General features: G+C 41.9%; 1 protein-coding gene across 1 annotated transcript; it reads right to left on the bottom strand.

Moving 5' to 3' along the window:
• Positions 1–11,341: 11,341 nt before the first annotated feature.
• On the bottom strand, positions 11,342–12,274 carry OR8A1 (olfactory receptor family 8 subfamily A member 1; the record flags this gene model as incomplete). Its single annotated transcript, XM_081113474.1, has 1 exon — positions 11,342–12,274. The coding sequence occupies one exon, from the start codon at positions 12,272–12,274 to the stop codon at positions 11,342–11,344; it is 933 nt and encodes a 310-aa protein (XP_080969600.1).
• Between the last annotated feature and the right edge of the window lie 12,359 nt (positions 12,275–24,633).

Below are 24,633 nucleotides of genomic sequence, written 5' to 3'. Positions count from 1 at the left end.
CAGCCCATAACCTGGGCATATGCTCTGACTGGGATTCAAATGGTGACCTCCTGGTTCATAGGTTGACGCTCAACCACTGAGCCATGTCAGCTAGGCTGCTCAACATATTTTTGAGATTCATCCATGTTGTTGTGCATATCAAATTTTGATTCCTTTTATTGTGTAGAAGTACAACAATTTGCTTATCTTCATCAATTGATGGACAATTGGGTTTCTGGCTACTGTGAACATTCTAATTTGTATCTTATGGGGGAATATACAGTATACATGCATTTCTTTTGGTTATATACCTTTGAGAATTGGTATATTGGGATTACTTTGCATATGTTCATCTTTATTAGTTTTCAAAGAGGTTGTATTAATTTACATTTCATCAGCAGTTTGCGAGAGTCTTAATTGCTCCACATCTTTACTATTATGTTTTTGAAATTAAAAAACAATGTAGCCATTTTGCAAAGTGTGTAGTAGCATTGGGTTGAGGTTTGAACTTGAATTTCTCTAGTGATGAATGCAGTTGGCCATCTTGACTATTTCAATGTCTTCTGTTCCAAAGTGTATGTACAAGTCTTTTTCCTGCTAGGTTGTCTATCTTTTTATTATTGATTTGCAGGAATTCTTTTTATATTTTGCATATGAGACCACTATCAGATATGTTTTGGTTATATTTTTCTCACTCCATTGTTTGACTTTTCATTCTCTTAATGGAGTCTTTTAAGGGCCAGAAATTCATCATTCTCAGGTAGTCAATGTATCTAGTATTTTCTCTTAAGGATAGTGCTTTATGTAACCTATTTAAGAAACTTTTGCTTATCCCAATGTCCTAACATTTTTTCTGTTCTCTAAATGATTTTAGCTGTTCTCTAAATTACTTTTTGTTTTATCTTTATCATGTTCTTCAGTCATTTGGAATTAGTTTTTTAACATATGGTATGAGATGGGAATTAGAGACTAGAAATAAGGGTTAAATGGGATTAGAGAGATTAGAGACCAAAGCTAAGATCATCCACACCCTCATATTCCCAATTACTATGTATGGATGTGAGCATAGGACAGTGAAGAAGGCTTCTAGGGAAATTATTGATTCTTTTGAAATATGATGTTGGAGGAGAACTGTATGGATACCCTGGACTGCCAGAAAGATGAATAAGTGGACCCTAGAGAAATCAAGCCTGAAATATCATTGGAGGCAAAAATGATAAAACTAAAACTGTCCTACTTCAAGCACATCGTAAGAAAGCAGGGTTCTTTGGGAAAGACAATAATGCTGGGAAAATAGAAGGCACTGGGGACAGAGGAAGACCAAACGTGAGAGGGACTGACTTCATAAAGGAAGCCATAGGCTCGAGTCCACAGGAGCTGAGCAGGCCTGCTGAGGACAGGGCATTGTGGACATCACTCATTCACACGCTTGCCAGAAATTGGAACTGACTCCATGGCACGTAACACACACATGTCATAAGGGCTCAAGATACATGATTTTTCATGCGGCTATTCAGTCAACTCAGTACAATTTATTGAAAAGAGCACCCATTTCTCATTGTAATACAGTTTGATGTTTTCATAAATCAAGTGACAATTTGTCTATATTTGTAACAAAAGTAAGACTATCTTAACTGCTGTTAAGGTCTTTTCCCCTATAGTGTAAATGTCCCAGTTTTATTGCTCCTCAAGATTGTTCTGCTATTCTTGACATTTTGCATTTCTATATGAATTTTATAATCAGCTTATCAGTTTCAGAATTTTTTATTGAGACTGCTAAATCCCTAGCTTAATTTGAGGAAAATCGATATCCTTCCAGTATTGAGGTTTCAAATTTATGAACACAATATATCCCTCAATTTAGGTCTTCTTTAATTTCTATTCCTAGTGATTTTTAGTTTTCAGTGTGGATGTCTTACACATCTTTTGTTATGACTTATTCCTAGGTATTTGATCTTTCTTGTTAACATTGTTAAGAGTACTTTAAAAAAGTTTTATTTTCTACTTGTTGCTAATATAAGGAACTACAACTGATTTTTGCATATTGATCTTCTATCCAGCAAACCTTTTAAATTCATTTATTGATTCTAATAGTTTGTAGATTCTTTCGGATTTTCTGTCTACCCAACCATGTCATCTGTGAAAAATGATTATTTATTTTCTAACCTTTATTCTTTTTGAAAATTTATTTTTCTTGCCTTATTGCACTGGTTAGGACCTTCAGTACAATACTGAATATAGGTAGTAATAGTAGGTATCCTTATCTTATTTCTTCTCTCTCTCTCTCTCTGTCTTTGGATATTATTTTTTACATTAAGTTCTCCTATATTCCTACTTTACTAAGTGTGATTATTTTGAATGGATGTTCAATTTTTCAAAATACTTTTCTGTATAATTTGAGATGTTCATTATTATTTTTTTTCTCCTTATTGTTGTTACTGTGATGAAATGTACTGATTGGTTTTTGAATGTTATACTATTCTTGCTTTCCTGGAATGAACTTTATTTGATTCTGATATATTCTCTTCATTTTTGGTGGTTTCAGTTTGCTAAAATGTTTTATATTTATGAAAAAGAACAAGCTGGATATTATTTTCCTTTCTTGTAAGGACTTTGGCAGGTTATACTGGCCTCACTAAGAGAGTGAGGAAGTATTTCCTTTTTATCTATTCTCGGAAAAGTTTGTGCAAGATTCGTGTCAGTTATTAAATTTTTGGAAGAATTTACAGGTGAAGGCATCTAGTTTAGTGGATTCAAGTTCTTGAATAAATATTTGACTATTCAGGCTTTCTAGCTTCTCTTCTATTAGCTCAGTAGTTCTCAACCTTCCTAATGCCCCGAACCTTTAATACAGTTCCTCATGTTGTGGTGACCCCCAACCATAAAATTATTTTCGTTGCTACTTCGTAACTTTCATTTTGTTACTGTTATGAATGGTGATGTAAATATCTGACATGCAGGATGTATTTTCATTGTTACAAATTGAACATAATTAAAGCATAGTGATTAATCACAAAAACAATATGTAATTATATATGTGTTTTCCGATGGTCTTAGGCAACCCCTGCGAAAGGGTCGTTTGACCCCCAAAGGGGTCGCGACCCACAGGTTGAGAGCCGCTGTATTAGCTGAAATGCAGTAGTTTCTAATGCTGCATAAAAATTGCGCTGAAACCGAGGGCTTAAAACAACAAACATCTCAAAAATTCTGTAGATCAGAAATTTAGAAGCATCTTAGTTGGGTTGTTAGGCTCAGGGTCTCTTGTGAAGTTCAATCAGGATGTTGACTGGAGCAGCGGACATCCCAGGGCTTGACTGGGACTGGAGGTCAGCTTCCAAGCTCATCCAGTGATTGTTGGCGGGCGGTCTCAGTGCCTTGTTGGGTGTTGACAGGAGTTGACAGGCGGTCTTAGTTCTGCATCAGGAGGGCCTCTTTCTTGGCAACGTGGCGGGTGGTTTTCCCAGCAGGTGATCCAAGGCAGAGGGCAAACAGGAAGCCACAGTGCTTTTTATGACCTGTGGTTTGGAGTTGCAAATACTACTTGAAAAAGACATGGCCAGAGTTTTGTTCAGTAATATCAGTTACTCTCATGTCCTATTGGGTAAACATGGTTCAATGAAACATTGCTTTCAGGCAGTACCTTTTATCATGCGCTTTAGTAACCATACCTTCACCCAGAGCACTGCTTGGAAGGAAGGAAATTTTAGATACACGGAGAGTTTAGAAGAGCAAGAGGCTTTTGTGAGCATTTTTTAAAAACCAAAGGCCATATCATGAAGGTACCTATATATTCCCAATTCTGTTCTTCATTCATCCAGCTCTGTCTGCTCTAAGTTCCATTCATTTTGTGATTGGCTTCAGGAAGGGATTCAATAAATTCAGTCCTTCAAAGATGACTAGAGCTGGTATGTGATCACCTGTACTCCACATTCCTTATTAGGGACACTTTTATTTTAAGGAGGACAGACTGTTCAGCCAAAGCAAAACAAACAAACAAATCTCAATTAGGAGAAATTCAAGACTCGGTGAGCAGGTGAGTTAGATATATTTTGGGTCAGAGTTATACGCTGGAGTTCCTGTGGAGAAGTTATGAAATCATAACAGAGACTGAAATCCATTTTTAAAGGCCTGTTTATGAGTGTATGCACGTATACACTTATCAATAATTGCTGGTCTTTCTCTATAGCCCACATTCAACCAAGACTTGGCAGTGATAGTGTCTTGAGAGATTTTCACTTAGAATTTTACTACATCCTCACTCTCATCACTAAACCCCAATCCCTGTCCTCAATTCCACTGACGAAATTTTACAAATAGAGTAAAACAATTCATTATCACAAACTTCAAATAAGCCCCATAAGACAGACTCTCCTTGGGACTGAAGAGCAAATAAGACCTCAGGGGTTCATTAAAAGTGGGCTTTTCTCTAAGAACCTCTGAGGGCTCTTGTCTGGATGATGTAACACCAAGGAAAGTTGCTCTGAGTTGATGTCAATTGCCAGGGAGGCTGCATTTCAAAGCTATTAGAGCACTCCCCCTCCCTCCGTTTTTCAGTTTTATTATTACTTTTTATTGAGGTAAAAGTCACATGACATTTTTAAAATTCACCATTTAAGGCATGTTGAAGCGTAGATGCTATGGCTTTTAATACATTCGCAGTGCTGTGCAACCCACAGCGCTATCTAAACCCAGAACATTCCACCATCTCAAAAGGAAGCCCATGCCAGAAGCAGTCACTCCCTATCTCCTCCTGCCCCCAGCCCCAGGGACCCACTAATCTGTTTTCTGTCTCTATTGTCTTACCTATTCTGTCATTTCCTACCAACAGAATCGTATGATATGTGGCCTTTTGTGTCTGGCTTCCTTCACGCGGCATAATATTTTCCAGGTTTGTCCGTGTTGTGGCGTGTTGTGTGGCAGGTTGTGGCAGTTACTTCATTGCTTTTTCGGGCTGAATAGTATTCGATTGTATGGATGCATTACATTTTATTCATCCATGCATCAGTTGATGGACATTTGGGTTGCTCCCACTTAGGAGCTATTACAAACAATGTTGCCTGAAGGTCAATCAGAGGTGATAACCTATGGCACTCTCAGGTCTTTTCTGAGCGTGTGCACACAGTCTGTGTGTGGTCCTCTAGGCCAGTGGTCGGCAAACTCCTCAGTCAACAGAGCCAAATATCAACAGTACAACGATTGAAATTTCTTTTGAGAGCCAGATGTTTTAAACTTAAACTGTATAGGTAGGTACATTGTTATTAACTTAATTAGGGGACTCCTAAGGCTTAGGAAGAGCCACACTCAAGGGGCCAAAGAGCCACATGTGGCTTGTGAGCTGCAGTTTGCCGACCACGGACGGCCCTAGGCTCTCAGGAATATGTGTGAGCTTATTTCTCTCAGCATCTCATTCCCTAGTCTCTCCTCCCAAACTTTTTTTTTTTTCCTCCCAAACTTTTTGGTTCATCTATTACTGCCCCAACTGTTACCCCTTGCCCCAGGAGGCAGTGACTAATGCATCAGCCTTTAAATCAGTGGTTCTCAACCTTCCTAATGCCGCGACCCTTTCATACAGTTCCTCATGTTGTGGTGACCCCCAACCATAAAATTATTTGCGTTGCTACTTCATAACTGTAATGTTGCTACTGTTATGAATCGTCATGTAAATATCTGATATGCAGGATGTATTTAGGCGACCCCTGTGAAAGGGTCGTTCGACCCCCAAAGGAGTCACAACCCACAGGTTGAGAACCGCTGCTAAACATTTTCCACAAATGGCCTCCTACACCGCCCCCCCCCCCGCCCCCCCAGCCGCCTCTGCCCTAGGAGAGTTCCAGGTTAGGCAAAACAGAGGCAATCCCTTTGAGCGGGTCTTCCAGAGAGCCACCAGACAGGACAGAACATACAACCACAATTCCTGGAGAGTAAGCTGTTACCAGGAATGCAGGCTGTTGTTCCCAAGGCCAGCACTCAGCTGGGAGCAGGAGACACATTCAGAACAAGTTAACATGCCACAGAGCTCCCTTACTGAGATTTAACTTTCTCCCTTGTGTTCCCCGGTTGTTGCAAGCTTTTAATTAGTATCCAGAGTTCCAAGAAAGTTTATTTTGAATGTTTTTGCCAGTTTACTCATTGCTTCTCTGGATAGAAGGACTGGGGAATTTCCTCCTCTGCCATTTTTTCTGACATCCCCTGTCATTCTCAGAAATATCCCAGTAGGTGGTAAATTATACGGTTTCACTAAGTATTCAGAGAATAAACTTTGAAATCGGGTCTGATCTCGGTACAAACCCTGGCTCTGCCACTTCCTAGCTGGATGACAGTGGTACTTTTTTTTTAACCTCTCTGTGAACTTCAAAGCCTTTATCGTAAAATGGGGGTAAGAAACACAACTCAAAGAGTTGTAGTCATGAATAAATGGTGCCGTGCCTGGCACCGTAATTTAAGGTATAAAGATGATTGTGCAGCGTGGATTTCTCTCTTTCCTGCTGCAATCTGAAGCCAATGTGAAGCCCAGAAAAGTGGTTAGGGCAGGTATTTTTGGAAGGGAGGGGATCATATGAAACCATGTATTTAAAAATGCAACACACCAGAGCAAGTTACACACATATGTGTGTTTATATGTCTCAGTTCAGAGAAAAAGGCATATGTGTCCATACTAAAATATATGGAAGGATAGATGCTAAGTAATTAAGAATGGTAATCACTAGCTAGAGGAAATACGGTGTTTTTAGTATCTCATTTTTTTCTTAACTACTTATATTTTCTTCAGGCACATAAATCGCTTTGGAAATTTTATTTATTTTAAATAAATGTTTATTGATTTCAAGAGGAAGGAGAGGGAGAGAAATAGAAACATTGATGAGAAAGAAACATCATCAATTGGCTGCTTCCTGCACGCCTCACACTGGGGATCAAGCCTGCAACCTGGGCATGTGTCCTAATAGGGAATCAAACCGGCAGCCTCTTGGTTCATGGGTTGATGCTCAACCACTGAGCCACACTGGCTGGGCCCCTCCTACCACTCCTGATGTGGCTTCTTCTGTATATCCTTTGTTAAAAGACTTCTGTTCAGCTAGTCTTCAGATGATTCTCCAAGTTAATCCTTCTGTCGTTTAGTTATAATTTTGATGTGGTCATTGGAGGAGGTGAGTGCAGCTTCCACCCGCTCTGCCACCTTGGGTCAGTTTGGGTGCAAATAAACTCATAAAAATCCTCTACTGGTTTGGACATTCTTATGTCCACACTTTGGTATTTCATTCTGGGCACGGAACTCAGAATTCTCATATTTCTAAATTTAAACAGGGTCTTCTCTAGTTATGAAGGTATAGTTGTCAAGGTAAGAAGGAGAAAATAGTTATTAGCCTTTTGTTAGCTTGATTTTCAACTTCTAAATATTTAGAATATGTGTGATATGAAACTGAAACTCGTGAACACAATCAGCAGTGTGGTGGTTGCCAGAGAGAGGGGGGAGGGGGGACAAAGGGGTCATAATATAAGGTGACAGGAGATTTGACTTTGGGCGATGGATACAGTGCAATATACAGATCTTGTAACATAGAAACCCACACCTGAAACCTTTATGTTCATGTTGACCAATGTCACCCTAATCAACTTAATAAATATGTTTAAATAAAAATAAACATTTAGAGAGTCTTTCCCTGGGGCCCACAGTATTAAGGGTAGGGGCCTGCCTGTCTCCCTCCTCAACGGGAGTGGCTAACGCTGAGCCAGAGCCTCCTGGGTGTGTTGACTGGCATGCACCTGGCGGTGGGTCTAGGACTCTAGGAAAAGAAGTGTTGCTTCTGTTTCTTTTTCTCACTCCCTACTTCCATGCATCTTAGCTCTCTAGGTAACCGTTCTAACCTGCCTAATGGGTATTAGTTATTTTTATCTTTCTAAATATTTTTTTTCTGGTTTGTGTGCATGTAACTTTAATATCACAAATAACGTCATGGTTGGTTTGCTTTGGTTTTGTGTTTGCCGCAAAAAGCTGTATAGTTTCCATGTGGTCCAATGCATGGGAGTGGGCTTCAGGGCGGTTAAAAGAACGGCTAGGGGTTTTCAGGGTGAGGCTCAGGCAAAAGCCAGACACCAGGGGATGCAGAGGGGCCCCTCAAAGGCCTCTGGGCTCCACAGGCTCCTGGTGGTGCTTGGGGGTGAGCCTTTCGAAGAGACACTCGCCCAGCCCAGCCTGGGGGCCGCCTGCGGAGGTGAGCCAGGTGTTGCCCATCTTCTTGCTGAGCTTCACCTGCTCACCCAGGAAGTGGTTCTCCCGGAAGTCACAGAGCTGAGGGTTGTGCGGACAGATCCAGGGCCCGCAGCTCCCCAAGGGCCTGGTTCAGGTTCCTCTCCGAGGCCACGGCGTCATCCTGCGTGTCACCCCACTCTCCTTGGGAGGCTTCAGCACGTCCTGGAAGAGAACCCGGCCACCTGGCTGGTTTTGCATGTCTAAGAGATGCTCGGCACCCGCCACCGTCTTCACCAACTCACCCTCCAGAGCCGCAGCGTGGTGGTGGAAATAGAAGCCCAGAGAGAGGTAGGTGTGGGCGGCCCGCAGAGGCAGGTTGGCCAGCGGTTGACGGCAGCCTCAGCCTTGGTGGAATAATTCTGACGAATTTGGGAGCTCATGGTGGTTCGGCAATAGGAGTTAAGGTAAAAAGTGCTGGCTGGTCTCAGAGGTGAGGACGGCTGAGGTGGTTCTGAAAGTGGTGACTGGAAAAGAGGTTGGAGGGTGGTCAGAGGCTGGAAGAAGGGGTGTCCCTGGGTCTGTTCCGTCGAAACACCACTGAAGCAAGGGCTAGATCTGGGGACCGCTGAGGGCACTGCCAGTAACAGTGTGTTTTACGCCTCATCATCTTCCTCGCTTTTCTCACCGAGCACTATGGCTCTGAGCGATGTAGCCTGTAGCTAATCCTTTGCTTGTAACTGCTGCAAAGTCTCCACTACAGTTTACCTGTTGATTTGCCCTGTGGTGGGTGTGAAGACATATCTTGTTTTATTTTGCACTTCCTCTGATTACCAATAGGCTCCAGCATCTCCTCGTATGCTGAGGGGCACTTCGGGTTTTCTGTTCTGTAAGCTGTTGGTTCTATATACTGTGCCCATTTTTCTTTTGTTGATGTTGAATGATGCCAGTTTGATAACTTCTTTCTTTTTGTTATCTTTCTATTAAGTCTATCCCCAGGGTCCTTTACTAAACAAAAATCAACCAGTTCCTATTATCAAATTCACCCGTTTATTTGGCTTTGTGGTGTCTCATCTTTAGATAACAAAGATATTTTCCTACATTTTCTTCTAATTGGAGGGGATCTGTGGTGGTAGGGCTCTCAGTTCCTGCTGGAGGAAAGTCAGGAAGAAAAGGGTGGAGTGGCCACTTGGCAGTAACAGCTCTTCAACAATCCTCCCACCCTCCTGGTGGTCAGGCCTGAGAGCTAAAAATTACATATCCGCCCGGCCAGGGTGGCTCAGTGGCTGAGCGTCGACCTATGAACCAGGAGGTCACGGTTTGATTCCCAGTCAGGGCACATGCCTGGGTTGCAGACTCAATCCCCAGTCAGGGCTGCGCAGGAGGCAGCCAATCAATGATTCTCTCTCATCATGATGCTTCTATCTCTTTCTCTCTCCCCCTTCCTCTCTGAAATCAATAAAAATACATTTTAAAAAATAAAATAATAAAATAAATAAAAATTACGTATCCCAGTTTCGCTGGTAGCTGGAACCCTGGTTGCGAATCGGTGTGAGATCTGGAAGGTGGGAGTGAGGTGGCTCTCACACTTCAGTACGTATCAGAATTATCCAAAGGCTTATGAAAACACAGACTGCTGGCCCCACCCAGGAATTCTCTGGGTGTGGAGCAGGCCCCCAAATCTGCGTTTCAAACAAGGGTCCAGTTGTGTAGTTACCCATTTTGTGAGTGTGAGAGGCACTGCTCCCGGTGACAGACGTGAGCTTCCTGACCTCTGGGTCACATCTATTTCAGGGTCCGTTTGGGGGCTCCCTCATCCCTTTTTCAGTCGTTCAAAAACACTGTAAGCAAGTCATTCCCTGTATGAAATCTCTTTCTGCTTGAGAAAACTAGAGTTATTTTTGTTTCCCATAGTAAACCACTGATTGGTAGGCTATTATACCCAAAATAGCTAGAAATAACAAGAGGATGTCCACAAATCCCATATCCTTGATGTCGTTATAAACAAGGGGGGCAGGGAGGAACTTTGTCCCGTGGCCACTGGGTTCACTGAGTGAGGTTGGCAGTAGGTCTGTCGGTTGTTTAATCAGGAAGAGCTTCTGCAGCATGTAACCGTGGACGGACAAGCGTTCTGGTTTGTGTGGGATCGCGTGGTCTCCCAGGACATGGGACTTGCAGTTCTAAAACCAGGCTGAGTTGGTGACTCTCATGTAGTCTTTCCCTAGTCATCCTGAAGAAGTTTTTATAAATGGGAAGAGGCTAGAGCGGATGATAAAAGTGGGAGGCTGGGAAATTATTTTCAGGAGACCCTTGGAATTTTGGAGGAGCATAATTAGGCAAGCGTCATAGGCTGTTCAAAGGGAGTGTCAGCCTAAAGCACTGGTTCTCAACCTGTGGGTCGCGACCCCTTTGGCGGTCGAACGACCCTTTCACAGGGGTCGCCTAAGACCATCCTGCATATCAGATATTTGCATTACGATTCCTAACAGTAGCAACATTACAGTTATGAAGTAGCAATGAAAATAATTTTATGGTTGGGTCACAACATGAGGAACTGCATTTAAAGGGCCAGAAGGTTGAGAACCACTGGCCTAAAGCAAAGGGGATAACGATTGAGAGCCAGGAGTGTGGGCTCTGGAGTCACTTCGGCTTGAGTTTAAATCCCTGTGTCTTTGTTTACCAGCTCTGTGACCTTGGACAAGTGACGAAACCAAGTTTCCAAATCTGTAAAATGGGGATAACAATAGTGCCTACCTATTGTAAGGGTTAATTAAAATAATGCATGTAAAGCGTTTAGAAGAGTCGCATGACTCAGAGTAAGCTCTCAAAACCTGGCCTGTGTGGCTTAATTGGTTGGAGCCTCATTCCTTACCCCAAAAGGTTCTGGGTTCAATTCCCAGTCAAGGCACATAGCCAGGTTGTGGGTTCGGTCCCTGGTTGGAGCGTGTTCTGAAGGCCACCAACTGATGTTCTTTCTTGCATCGATGTTTCTCTCTTTCTCCCTTTCCCTCTCGCTAAAATCAATAAACATATCCTCTGTAGAGGATTTAAAAATCAAAAAATAAAAAAGTAGAGAAATGTAATTGTTCCCCATTGTGGTTGGGCATTCATTCCGAGGGCTTCTTGCTGGTGTTTGTAGCTACTTACTTTTCAAGTTGAGGAAGCATAACTTTCGCATCAAAACATTTTTCTGTGCAGTGTTCTCTGTATGGCAGCCTTTACCTCCTTATTCCTCAAACTGTAGATGAGGGGGTTCAGCATGGGGATCACTGTGGTGTAGAACACAGAAGCCACGTTCTCCTGGGCCAGGGAACTGGCGGTGGAGGGTTTTAAGTACATGAATGCAGTGGTCCCATAGAACATCCCCACAGCCGCAAGGTGGGAGCTGCAGGTGCTGAAGGCCCTGGACCGTCCCTCTGTGGTGCTGATGCGGAGGATGCTGGAGAAGATGAAGGCGTAGGAACAAAGGACCGTGAAGCTGGTCACTATGATGTTGAATCCCGCTAAGAAGAAGACGGCCACCTCAACCACGTAGGTGCTCGAGCAGGAGAGCTTCATGAGGGGGAGGATGTCACAGAAGTAATGGCTGATGAGGACCTCACAGTAGGACAGCTTTAACATGAGGCCAGTCTCTATTGTTGAGCCAATGAGCCCCATGACGTAGACCACCGCCACCAGCAGGGAGCAGACGTGATGAGACATGATGATGTTGTAAAGCAAAGGCCTGCAGATGGCGACATAGCGGTCGTAGGCCATCACCGTCAGCATGTAGCACTCGGCGATGACGAACACCAGGAAGAAGTAGAGCTGTGACATGCACCCCGCGTAGGAGATGGCGTTCCTCTCTGACACGAAGTGCACCAGCATTTTGGGGGTAATGACGGAGGAGTAGCAGAGGTCCACGAGCGACAGGTTGCTGAGGAAGTAGTACATGGGGGTGTGAAGCTGAGCATTCAGGCGAATCAGCGCTATCATGCCCAGGTTCCCCATCGTGGTGAGCGAGTAGATCCCCAGGAAGAGGAGGAAGAGGGGGAGCTGGAGCTCGGGTCGATTTGTCAATCCCCGGAGAATGAACTCTGTCACCACCGTGGAGTGATTTTCTGTGGCCATTTTCCCTTGTTTGGGCGCCCTGTGGGGAGAAGAGAGAACCCGTGAGAGGCTGCGTCTGGGACTGCCTGGTGAAGCTAGTGCTGCACATTTGGAGCAGCTGATGATCCTGGGCCCTTTCTTCCTTCCTTCTTTCCTTCCTCTCTCTCTAACTTTCTTTCTCTCTCTCTCTCTCTCTCTTTGAAAATACACTTTTATTGATTTCATATAGGAAGGGAGAGGGAGAGGGGGAAACATCAATGATGATGTTTCTGATTGGCCACCTACATGCCCCACCTTGGGGATCGAGCCCACAACCCAGTCATGTGCCCTGACCAGGAATCGCACCCTGACCTCCTGGTTCACAGGTCAATGCTCAACCACTGAACCACGCCACCTGGGCGTGGGCTCTTTCTTGGTGCATCCTTCCCTCATCCTGCTGTTTGCTGGGAGGAAGACCAGATCCTGGGCGTTTCAAAGATCAAGGAAATGAGAGGAAAAAGGGGCCAAGAGCTGGGTCATTTAACACTTTTATGTTTCTCAAATACCCTAGAGCAGTGGTCAGCAAACCACGGTCCGTGAGCCACATGCGGCTCTTTGGCCCCTTGAGTGTGGCTCTTCCACAAAATACCACGTGCGGTATTTTATTTTAAATATATTTTATTGATTTTTTACATAGGGGAAGGGAGAGGGATAGAGAGTTAGAAACATCGATGAGAGAGAAACATCGATCAGCCGCCTCCCACACACTCCCCACTGGAGATGTGCCCGCAACCAAGGTACATGCCCTTGACCAGAATCGAACCTGGGACCCTTGAGTCCGCAGGCCGATGCTCTACCCACTGAGCCAAACTGGCTAGGGGCATGTGCGGTATTTTAAATATGAGGGAAGCTTTTCTCAACAGGTTTCAGGAATTCAGAAACAGCAAAGTGATGTTAGCCTTTGTTAAAAAACCCCTCAATGCTACTGTAACAGAATTAAAATTTTCTCCCTTTAATATTGACATTGGCAACTTTGAAATGCAATTGCTGGATTTAAAAAACAAAGAACTGTGGAGCTTGAAATTTGAACATCTATGTGCTGATATAGAAATATTGGAGAAAAAAACAAATGTGAACTTAGTTCACAGCACTAGTGGTCTGCTTTGAAAGACCCTGGAGACCGAAGATATGTTGATTTTTAACACCTGGAATAGTATTCCTGACTCATACAATCAACTGAAAAAACTAGCGTGCGCTGTTCTTTCCTTATTCGGGTCTACATATTTATGTGAACAATCATTTTCAAGCATGAACCTTATCAAGAGTAAATTGAGAAGTCGTCTTATTGATGAGAACCTGGAATCGTGCCTAAAATTAAAAACAACAATATACAAATCTGACTTGCCCAAACTCTCCAAGGAGATGCAAGGCCATTGTTCACGTTAGTGTTTGTCAGTCATTGTCATGATTTAATTTTATGGATATTGTAAGGTAAATTTTAAGGAATATTATTAAGTATGATATCAAGTTTTATTCAATGTACCTATTGCTTAACTAAGACTTAAAACTTTAAAGTTTATTAAGTTGATTTTAAGGAACGTTGTGGAGTGAAAGAAGATGTAGTGTCGGAACCAAGATGGCGGCATAAGGTACAAACCTGTACGTGCTGCCCCCGACAACAACATTAAAACCACAACTATAAGACAAACAGCTATCATCCAGAACCACGGGAAAGCTGACCGAGTGGAAGTTCTACAACTAGAAGGAAAGAAAAAGGGCATTGAGACCAAGTAGGAGGTAGAGGCTCCAAGAACAAAGGTACGGAGGCGCGCACGAGAGGCAGCTGCACCTGGGTGCGTGGTTTTTTTCAATCGGAAGGGGACAAGCTCTCTAACACACTGAACTCAATTTACAGCGAGATGCTGGGGTCCCAGGCTCCTATAGGGAGAAACGGGACTGTCTTGCAGCGGGTCGGAAAGCAAGGGTGACTTTCTCACAGAGCTGCTCGCAGGGACCATTGTTGCTGTGGGGGCGTGCATGGCACTCGGGGAGTCTCAGAGTCGCTGACGACACCATTGCTGTTTGCTCCGCCCTGGGGACCCTCTGAGACCCCGCCCCTCTAAATTTACATCCCCTCCCAAGCTGTGCTCGGTGGCACCTGCGCTTTTGCGACCTAACAAACTGCAGCTGGATCAGAGAGCTCCAAAACTTCCAAACTCCAAACAAAGAGGAGAAATCTGTTGATATTGCTGTAGCCCCTGCTGGGTGGACCCACACAGTGGTTGACTTGGAGATCCAGGATCCAGGGTACTCCGGGTCAGATACTAGATTTCAACTCCTCACATCTATAAGGGACACACTCAAGAAGCAGACTCAGTGAGCACCAAAGCCCCACTGAAGCAAGTCCTACCACATAAGGGTGTCTCCAGCACAGCAGTTCTTCTTATAGACACAGTGGGTCCTCGCAGTCAGCCAAAAATGCGAAGACAAAGAAACATGTCACAAATGAAAGAAATGGAGGAAAGCAAGCTAATGGAAGACATAGAGTTCAGAACCACAGTTATAAGATTACTCAAGAATCTTCTATGAACCTCCGAGGAACTTAGTGAGACCTTCAAGGATCTTAATGAGAATGCCAAAAAAATGGAAAAGGACCAGTCAGAAATTAAGCACACACTGACTGAAATAAAGAATAATATACAGAGATCCAACAGCAGACGAGAGGATCCCAAGAATCAAGTCAAAGATCGAAAATACGAAGAAGCAAAAAACACCTATTCGGAAAAGCAAAACGAAAAAAGAATCCAAAAATATGAAGATAGTGTAAGGAGCCTCTGGGACAACTTCAAACATACCAACATCCGAATTATCGGGGTGCCAGAAAAGAGAGAGAGGAAGATACTTAAAGCCTATTTGAAGAAATGACAGAAAACTTCCCCTACCTGATGAAAGAAATAGACTTACAAGTCCAGGAAGCTCAGAGAACCCCAAATAAAAGGAATCCAGAGAGGACCACACCAAGACACATCATAATTAAAATGCCAAGAGCAAAAGACAAAGAGAGAATCTTAAAAGCAGCAAGAGGAAAACAGTTCCCTACAAGGGAGTACCCATACGACTGTCAGATGATTTCTCAACAGAAACCATGCAGGCCAGAAGAGAGTGGCAAGAAATACTCAAAGTGATGAATAGCAAGAACCTACAACCAAGATTACTCTACCCAGCAAAGCTTTCATGTAGAATTGAAGGTCAGATAAAGAGCTTCACAGACAAAAAAAAGCTAAAGGAGTTCATCACCACCAAACCAGGATTATATGAAATGCTGAAGGATATTCTTTAAGGGATAAATACCACATGATCTCACTCATTTGTGGGATATAATGAACAACATAAACTGATGAACAAGGACTGATACATTGATTGGACTGTCAGGCCTTGGAGGGAAGGGTGGGGGTAAGGGGGAGAGATCAACCAAAGGACTTATATGCAAGCATATAGGCCTAACCAATGGACATGGACAAAGGGGGGTGGTGAGGGCATGAGGGGGCAGGGAGAGTAGGGGATAACGTGAGGATAAGGATACATATGTAATATCTTAATCAATAAAAAATATATTAAAAAAAGATGTAGTGTCGAGGACTGAGAAAGGTATGTTGAGATGGTTTGGACATATAGAGAGGATGAACGAAAGGAGATAGACAAAACAAGTATACAAGACGAGTGTGGATGGGAGAGTTGGAAGGGGTCGACCTCAGCGAACGTACCTCAATCAGATTGAGGACGTTTTTTAGCAAAGGCCAGCTTAGGAGTACCCTAATTAAGTTAATAACAATGTACCTACCTATATAGTTTAAGTTTAAAAAATTTGGCTCTCAAAAGAAATTTCAATCATTGTACTGTTGATATTTGGCTCTGTTGACTAATGAGTTTGCCGACCACTGCCCTAGAGCATTGCTTCTTAAGTGTGGTTCTCGGACCAGGCTCCTCAGCATCACCTGCACGTTAGAGAGGCAAACTCTCAGGCCTCACCACATACCTGCCAAGTCAGGAACTTTGGGGATGGGGCCCAGCAATCTGGGTTTAACGTTCTCTCCAGGCGATGCCAGTGCATGATAAAGTTCAAGAACCTCTGCCCTGTAGGTAACAAGCAGTGTATTTCATATTTTATAGTTCGTGATAAATTCTGATAAAAAATGAAATTTCACTGTCATCTATGTAGTTCCTAAATATTTACTGAATATGCATGTATGGATGCCTATCTCAAATTGAGGCACTGACAGGGCAACTGTATCATTGAGTACAAATCCATTTGCATCTGAAAGATAAAGAAGTTAGTAATAGCATTTTTGAAAGTGGGTGTAAAACTAACATTGGATAATGCACATTTAGAAATTTATATTTTTAATTTTCACTCAAGGATATTTTTCCATTGATTTTTCGAGAGAGTGGAAAAGAGAAGGAAAGACAGAGAGAAATATCAATGTGAGAGAAACACATTGATTGGTTGCCTCCTGCACGAGCCCCAACCAGGGCCTGGCCAGGGAGGAGCCTGCAACTGAGGTCTGTGCCCTTGACTGGAATCAAACCCAGGACCCTTCAGTCCACAGGCCGATGCTCTATCCACTGAGCCAAACCAGCTAGGGCTAGAATTTTTTTTTTTTTTGCAAGTATTCAGTTGCTATAGAAACGTGAGTTGTCATTAGGCGTCTAGAATTTGTTCTTTACTAAACTTTAGCCCATAAGACTGCGGTTGTCTACACTGACTGTATATTATAACTACCTGAAGCATTTAACAAGGAAGGAATGATGTCTGGGTTCCACCAACAGAGGCTCTGTTTAATTGATCTGTGATGCAGCCTGGGCCTTGGCACACAGGATAGTCCAGAATAAGTGCGCAACAGCCATCATTATTATTATTACCATCATCATTACCATTATTATTTCCAGATCATAGTATTAAACCATGGCCCATTACCTATCTACTGGCAAAGGACTGAAATTATAGACATGAACCTAAGAAGCATGGATCATCATTGCTGGATATGATACCTAACAATCTCTGAGATGTATTTCTTAAGCTAAAAACCATAAACTGTCCAGCCAGTATGCCTCAGTGGTTGAGCATCAACCTATGAACCAGGAGGTCACGGTTCGATTCCCAGTCAGGGCATATGCCAGAGTGATGGGCTTGATCCCTAAAGTGGGGTGTGCAGGAAGCAGTCAATCAATGATTCTCTATCATCATTGATGTTTCTATCTCTCTCTCCATCTCCCTTCTTTGAAATCAATAAAAATATATTTTTTTTAAAAAAAGAAAGAAAACCACAAACTCTCACTATTTTAATGCTTCCTTATATAATTATTAACTTTTCTATAATGCTCTTCAAAGGTCCATCTTATTAGCTGCTCCTAAAACGTTGGGGTATGAGGAGAAATGTGTTTAGAGTAGGATTTTCGTATTGAGCAGACCGAGTGCCGGCCTCCATTACTGGAACTTGGGGCTCAGGCTGCTCTCTCTTGGTCATTAGCTTCTTTTCTTGGCCCAAGTGTGTAGGCTTCTATATCTGCACACCTGCAGCTCTAAGAAATATTGTAGTTGAACGTGTTTTACACTTGATGCCTTGGGCTGTGCATAGCATAGAAAAAAGAGGAATGCTATGTTATTTTTTCCATTCGCCAGGAGAATAAAGCTCTGCAAGGGCAAACTAGGCCTAACACGCAGAACTGCTCACCACCAGTCTGTTTCATCCTACTAAGCTATGTTGGTTGTTGTTTTTTTAAATATATATTTTATTGATTTTTTTTTTTTTTTTACAGAGAAGAAGGGAGAGGGATAGAGAGTTAGAAACATCGATGGGAGGGAAACATCAATCGGCTGCCTCCTGAACACTCCCTACTGGGTATGTGCCCACAACCAAGGTACATGCCTTTGACCAGAATCGAACCTGGGACCCTTGAATCTGCAGGCGGACGCTCTATCCACTGAACCAAACCGGTTAGGGCTGCTGTAACTTAACTTCGTTTAGAAATTTATTATCATTTCGCAATTTATTGAGTTTTTGGAGGTAGAGGAAAGATTTTATTGCCAATTTCAGGTAAGAAAATTACCCAGGTAGTATATGTTCGTGGTAGAAAAGTAGAAGTTCAAATAAGCAAAAATAAAATACCACTTTCCTGCTCCATGGAGGCTAACACTGGTAATGACTACCCTTCTCGATTTTTTCAGTGCATATATGCATTTACATGTGTATAGGTATATATGTATTTTTAAAAACATTTTAGCCTGGTTTTTAATGTAGCACTTTAAAATACACGGTCTCATTTGAGTCCTATAATAACAACGCCAGCACTAACTGTATTTCTTTTTCCTAGGTGTAGGAGTCTTTAAATCCTTAGGATGTGGTTAAAGAGAATAAAATCTGCATTACATTTTGAACTTTATTTGTTACATTATTGGTGGTGAGGTATTTAAGAAGCATTTAACTTCATGATAACGACTACCAGAGGTAGCTAAGATTATTTGAATATTATTTCTATTTATTAAAAAGACAAAAATACATTTCCTCTAGATAACAATAGGTTAAAAATTCTTATGTATCCCTGCCTACCTCTTAAAACAATCCAAAAGATAGAAAATCCACCTTAAATATGCCATTACCAGAATTCAAAGTGCTTTACAAAGCAAGGCAGATGGGAAAATCCTAGACAGAATTGTTTTCATTTTTACTCCCATGGTCATCTAATGGTATAAATAGAAAAATATGACCCACATATTTGATATGAGCTATTACAATTATTACCTCTAGTTTTACTAGACCATCAGAGGCTCAGGATTGCTGTTGATGAGAACACACAAAGAGAAAACACTTAGAGATGAAGGAAAACATGTGGTTGGAAATATCACACATTAAAAACGAGTTCATGAGAGACATTATTTTCATAAAATTGCTTTAAGTTTGTAAATACCTGTGCTGAGGAAAAATGGAAGTCTCCTGGAAATTTTAGAGGATGCCTTGGTTTCAACAATCAGGAAATAAATGTCAGAAAAAATGAGAAAACCATACAGATTTATTTCTAGTCTTAAATTTACTCAAAGAGGCTGTTGCAGGAGTAAAACAAAAAATGGGTCCCTGAGATTGGGAGACCTGGGCGTATGTTTATATGTCTGTGGGCAGAGCCCCTCATGGGATGCAGTCACTTCAGAGACTGGAGTCCTTGCTGAAGGAACAATTAAGTCTTGGTTTACATCTCTGCTGTGAATCATATTTTGTCTCCCAGGTGTGGTAATTTTCCTTTGATAGAGATATCGTGCAGCTTGGGAAACTTAGACTATAATGCTAATATTCAAACATTTTATGAACAACTCAGTCATCAACCATGATCACCATCATCACCATCATTACCACCACCACCACTACTACCACCATCACCACCATCACCACCACTACCACCACCACCACCATCACCACCACTACCACCACCACCACCATCACCACCACTACCACCACCACCACCAAAACCACCTCAGTCATTACCATCAACATCATCACCACTTACTATGATTATGATTACTTATCATTACACATTATTAACTAGGCTTAAAGGGGTTTTAAGCAAATTCAAATATTTTACTAAAACCAACCAATTTTAGCCAAGCAATGTGAATGCATAAGGAACATTAAATTGTCACCGTGGCGTGATACCTACACACTGACAGTATAGAATGGCAGGAGGTTGAGAGACACAAGAAAACAGACTTATAAGAACTCTTCATACATATATCCTCATTCATAAGTGAAATATGTTCATAAGAAAATGTACTTTTCAAAAATACATTCAGCCGAAGCCGGTTTGGCTCAGTGGATGGAGTGTCGGCTTGCGGACTGAAGGGTCCCAGGTTCAGTTCCGGTCAAGGGCATGTACCTGGGTTGCGGGCACATCCCCAGTGGGAGATGTGCAGGAGGCAGCTGATCGATGTTTCTCTCTCATCGATGTTTCTAACTCTCTATCTCTCTCCCTTCCTCTCTGTAAAAAATCAATAAAATATATTTTAAAAAAAATACATTCAGAGAAAAAAAAGAATACATTCATTACCATATTATTCATGAAAATATTGCTAATGAAGATTTTTATTAAACTACTAGAGGCCTGATGCAGGAAATTCGTGCAAGAGTAGGCCTTCCTTCCCCCCCTGGGCTGCTGGCACCGGCTTCCCTCTGGTACCCAGGACCCGGGCTTCCCTTGCAGTCCAGAAGGACCTCCAGTCTAATTAGCATATTATGCTTTTATTATTATAGATTTTGAAATAATTATAGATTCACATGCAGTTGTAAGATATAACAGAGAGATCCTCTGCACCCTTTGTACAGTTTCCCCAGTGGTAACATTTTGCAAAATTCACTACAACCTCACACTCAGGAGAGTGCAAATTGCCACACACAATCCACTGATCTTACTCAGATCTCCCCAGTTTTGCCAGTACTCATCTGTATATGTGTGTAGTTGATGCAATTTGATTGCGTGCATAGGTTCATGCATCCACTACAGCTCCAATAAAAACACACTGCTTTCATTTTCTAATATTTCAAATAATGTTTTAGTTTTTTATTATCCTCCAAAGGTGACCAGTGACCAGTTATTTTTCTTGAGTATATTTATACTCTCACTAATTTAAACCTATTTTATGGTTTCACTCTACGTTCTTGTTTTGTTGCCAAACTTTTTTCTTTGGCCTGCAGAATTCTCTTCAGTTTTCCTCCTGTCTTTTTGAAAATGCTATTAGTCTCTAATCGCTTCCTTGCTATCTGATATGACAAGATGTTCCAAGCTCATCTCATATGTTTCATTCTTCAGACCAGGAAATAACCATTTCCTCCAGAAACTTGGTTTCTTAAAATTTAGAGGTAAAATGGTGTCTCAAGGCGAAAAGTTAGGTACCATAGAGCCTCATTTTGGAATAATGTGTGTTTTTGTGTTTCTCTGGTGGAGAGTGATGAACAACTTACTGAAGTCTATCCTAGTGCTTTTGATGGACGACTCTGAGACATATATGTAAGACATTGTATACATGTTTAAGTATCGGATTTACATTGTATATGATAAAATAAAATATACATTAGACCTGAGCTAGAAATAACTAAAGCAAAGAAACTATGAGGCAGAGATTCAGGGTTTGTACCAAAAGGAATATGGTCAAAAATATTTCTTTCTATACTGCTTCCTGCTTGTTAAAGCAAGCCATCAGCGAACTTGGTCTTGGAAAGCCATAGACAAAGTGCATTTGAAATACAGTTTTCACGGCAATGATCTCTGAAGTGATATCAACTCAGTGGAAGTTTACCTGGTATTGCATCATACAGACAAGAATCCTCCAAGGTTCCTAGAGAAAACTAAACTTTTAATGAACCCCTGAGGTCTTTGCAGTTGCATTCCTAAGAGAATTTATGATAGTTCATTGTTTTTCTCCATTTCTAACTTATGTGTAGTGGGATTAAGATTAGGTTTGGGGATTGATTAGAGCCACTGGAGGACATAGCAAAGTTCTAAGTGTAAATCTTACAAATAAAGCACCATTATTATGGAGTATTGTCTAAACATGTCTCACAGAGGTGGATAAGCCAGCAGACATTGATTGATGTGGGCACACACATAAGCACAGTGATAGGTATAGTGATTATAGTTGGACTTGACAAGAAGCTGGGTTCTGCATTTGGTTATGATTTCATAAACTTCTCTTGAGATGCCCTGATCAAAATCATAGCTTAATCACTTGTTTACTAAAGCTTGAGTTTCTCCAAATAGAGATCCCTCCTGCCTTTGGCTAAAAACATCATAAATGCGGTGTGAATATATTTGGATTAAAGGTAGCTACACAGCAGCTCAGTTAGTTCCTGTTAAAAGGAGTTTATCAGATCCCATCCTGAGAGCTCATTTGGAAATTACGGGAATTTAGAACAGCTGGGACTGGCTATTTGAAGACCAGAAATCTGTGTGGGTAGTGACCTTCATTGTGTGACTTCTGAGTTTCTAAGAAAGCTCAGACAGGTCCTTTGCTTCCCCTAACTTGTCACTACTACCAGAATCCTTCCAGTAGAGCCAGTGCTTATGGTGAAGCCATTCACTGAGGCCCAGGACAGTAATGCATTGCCTGGGAGGAGTGATATGTTCACTTGTGGGTCCATTAGAGTAGTTGATGTTAACAGCACAGCTCTGACCAGAGTCTCTCAAGACTTTCCTTAAATTGCCTCATTTGCTATCCTATTTAAACTACAACTCACAACCCACAGCTCTTTCTTTGTTTCTTATAACTCCTATTACTTTCTAAAATATTACATAAGTTATTTACGTTATTAATTGTCTGTCTTCCCCCTACTAGAGTAAAAGCTCAACAAAGGCAGGGAACTTTGTTTTGTGTAGTGCAGTCCCTAAAACAGTGCCAAACAGAGTTTCTCAATTAATATTTGTTGGGTGAATCAATTAATGTCACTCTGTTATTCAAAGACAAAGAGAGAATCTTAAAAGCAATAAGAGAAAAGCAGTTAGTTACCTACAAGAGAGCTCCCATAAGACTGTCAGCTGATTTCTCAGCAGAAACATTTCAGGCCAGCAGGGATTGGCACAAGATATTCAAAGTGATAAAAGCAAGAACTTATGAATGTTATAGTAGGCAGTTAGTTGGATATTAACCAAAAGGGAGGAGCTTTACAATGTCCCCGGTGAGTTTACCCCACTAATAGGGGGGAGGAGAAGATGGTGCATTGGAAGTCTTTTCACTGGTGCATGTGCAGTAGAAGCCAAAATGGCGACCATAAAGGGGATGAGAAAAACCTGGGAAAATCTGGGAAAAAGATTGAATGGCTTGAAAGAAAGCCAACACTCCTCTCCCAGGCCCAGGGAAATAGAAGGAAGCTTAACAAAGGCTCCGGTCTCTTTTTGGCAGCCACACAGGCCAGAGAACAGCTGGCAGCAGAGACTGAGCTGGACTGCTAAAGCCTTGGGTGCCAGAGTAATGGCATAGCAACTCTGGGCACTGGCCCTTCTGGTCCTGGTGGGCACCTTGGAAGCTGGACTTCTTCCACAGTGAGACTGAGCTGAACTACTTGGTCGTGATTGAGGCACTGGACATGGTGTACCTGGTGGTAGTGAACGCAGCCTACCAGCTGAGTGCCAGGAAGTGCCTTGTGGAGTGTGGCAGCCTTTGCGGGGACATCTGTGCTCTGTGCACCCTTCCTTCTCTTGGACCATACTTGTGTTTTCTTTTCTCCTAAACTCAAAGGGTCCCCATGAAACTTACAATTAGGGAGGCAGTGGGCTTTAAGGACTCTCCTTTTTGCCTCTATAATTTCCTTCCCTGAGTGTAGGCAGCCCAGTCTGGGCATACTCCCACTGCTGTGATCTTGCCTCTTCTATCCTAAGCCTTTCCTTTGTTTCACTCTAATAAATCTTACCACTTGTGATTAAAATCCTCTTATATCTGTGTCCCTGAAATTCATTTCCTGTGACACCATGGAAGAACCTATTTCCTCCAGTAATACAACCAAGATTATTCTACCCAGCAAAACTACCATTTAGATTCAAAAGACAGATAAAGAGCTGCCCAGACAAGAAAATGCTAAAGGAGTTTATCACCACCAAACTAGTATTACAAGAAATGTTAAAGGGTCTTCTTAAAAAGGAGAAGAAAAAAAAGATCAAATATATGAATAATACAATGGCAATACATACATATCTATAAACAACTTGTAAATTGACCAGTGTAAAATCGCCTGTTGGTGAATTCGCTTTCATGAACTGATTTTTTCAGGGAAATGGCCTCACTCCTTTAGTTAGAATCAATTTGACTTTATTACTGTGACTGAGCAGTGGGAAATTGTATCATTGATTAAGGTAGGGAATATAGGAAGCGAACGTTTTTGAAGAATAGTAGTGATATAGTTTTTTAATGTGTAGAATTTTAGTTGACTATTGGGGGTTCAGATGTGGATCTAAATGCAGATTTAGAAGTCATCAACAGGAGATAACTGAAGACATGGACGTGAACAAAATCAGGAGCTCATCGAAGCTGTTTCACATGAAGGTCTCTCAGCTGCTGTGTCTTCTCTCTGGCCAGGTGTCTGTTTCTTCTTGAAGCTGGGAATCCTGTATGTAGGGATGGGTTTAGTACCATATTCATACATTTGATTACCTACCAGAAGGCTAAGACCTCTTGCACAGATATGAGACATATATACAGTCTTTCATTGTATGTAAATCACCACATGCCCCGTGATGTGCCCTGTATAATATATAGTTTATGTTAGAAATAAAGAAGGAAGCCATTTTCCCTGGATTCAAGTTTTGGAAAGGCGACAGTACTACACAAGCAAAAAGACAAAATAGCTGTTTTTCTTCTGTATTATAAC

Source organism: Myotis nattereri (assembly GCF_964212035.1).
Source record: "Myotis nattereri genome assembly, chromosome: 19".
Classification (NCBI taxonomy): Eukaryota; Metazoa; Chordata; class Mammalia; order Chiroptera; family Vespertilionidae; genus Myotis; species Myotis nattereri.
Note: the sequence above shows the minus strand (reverse complement) of the source record. Positions and strands in the feature narration are given on the sequence as shown.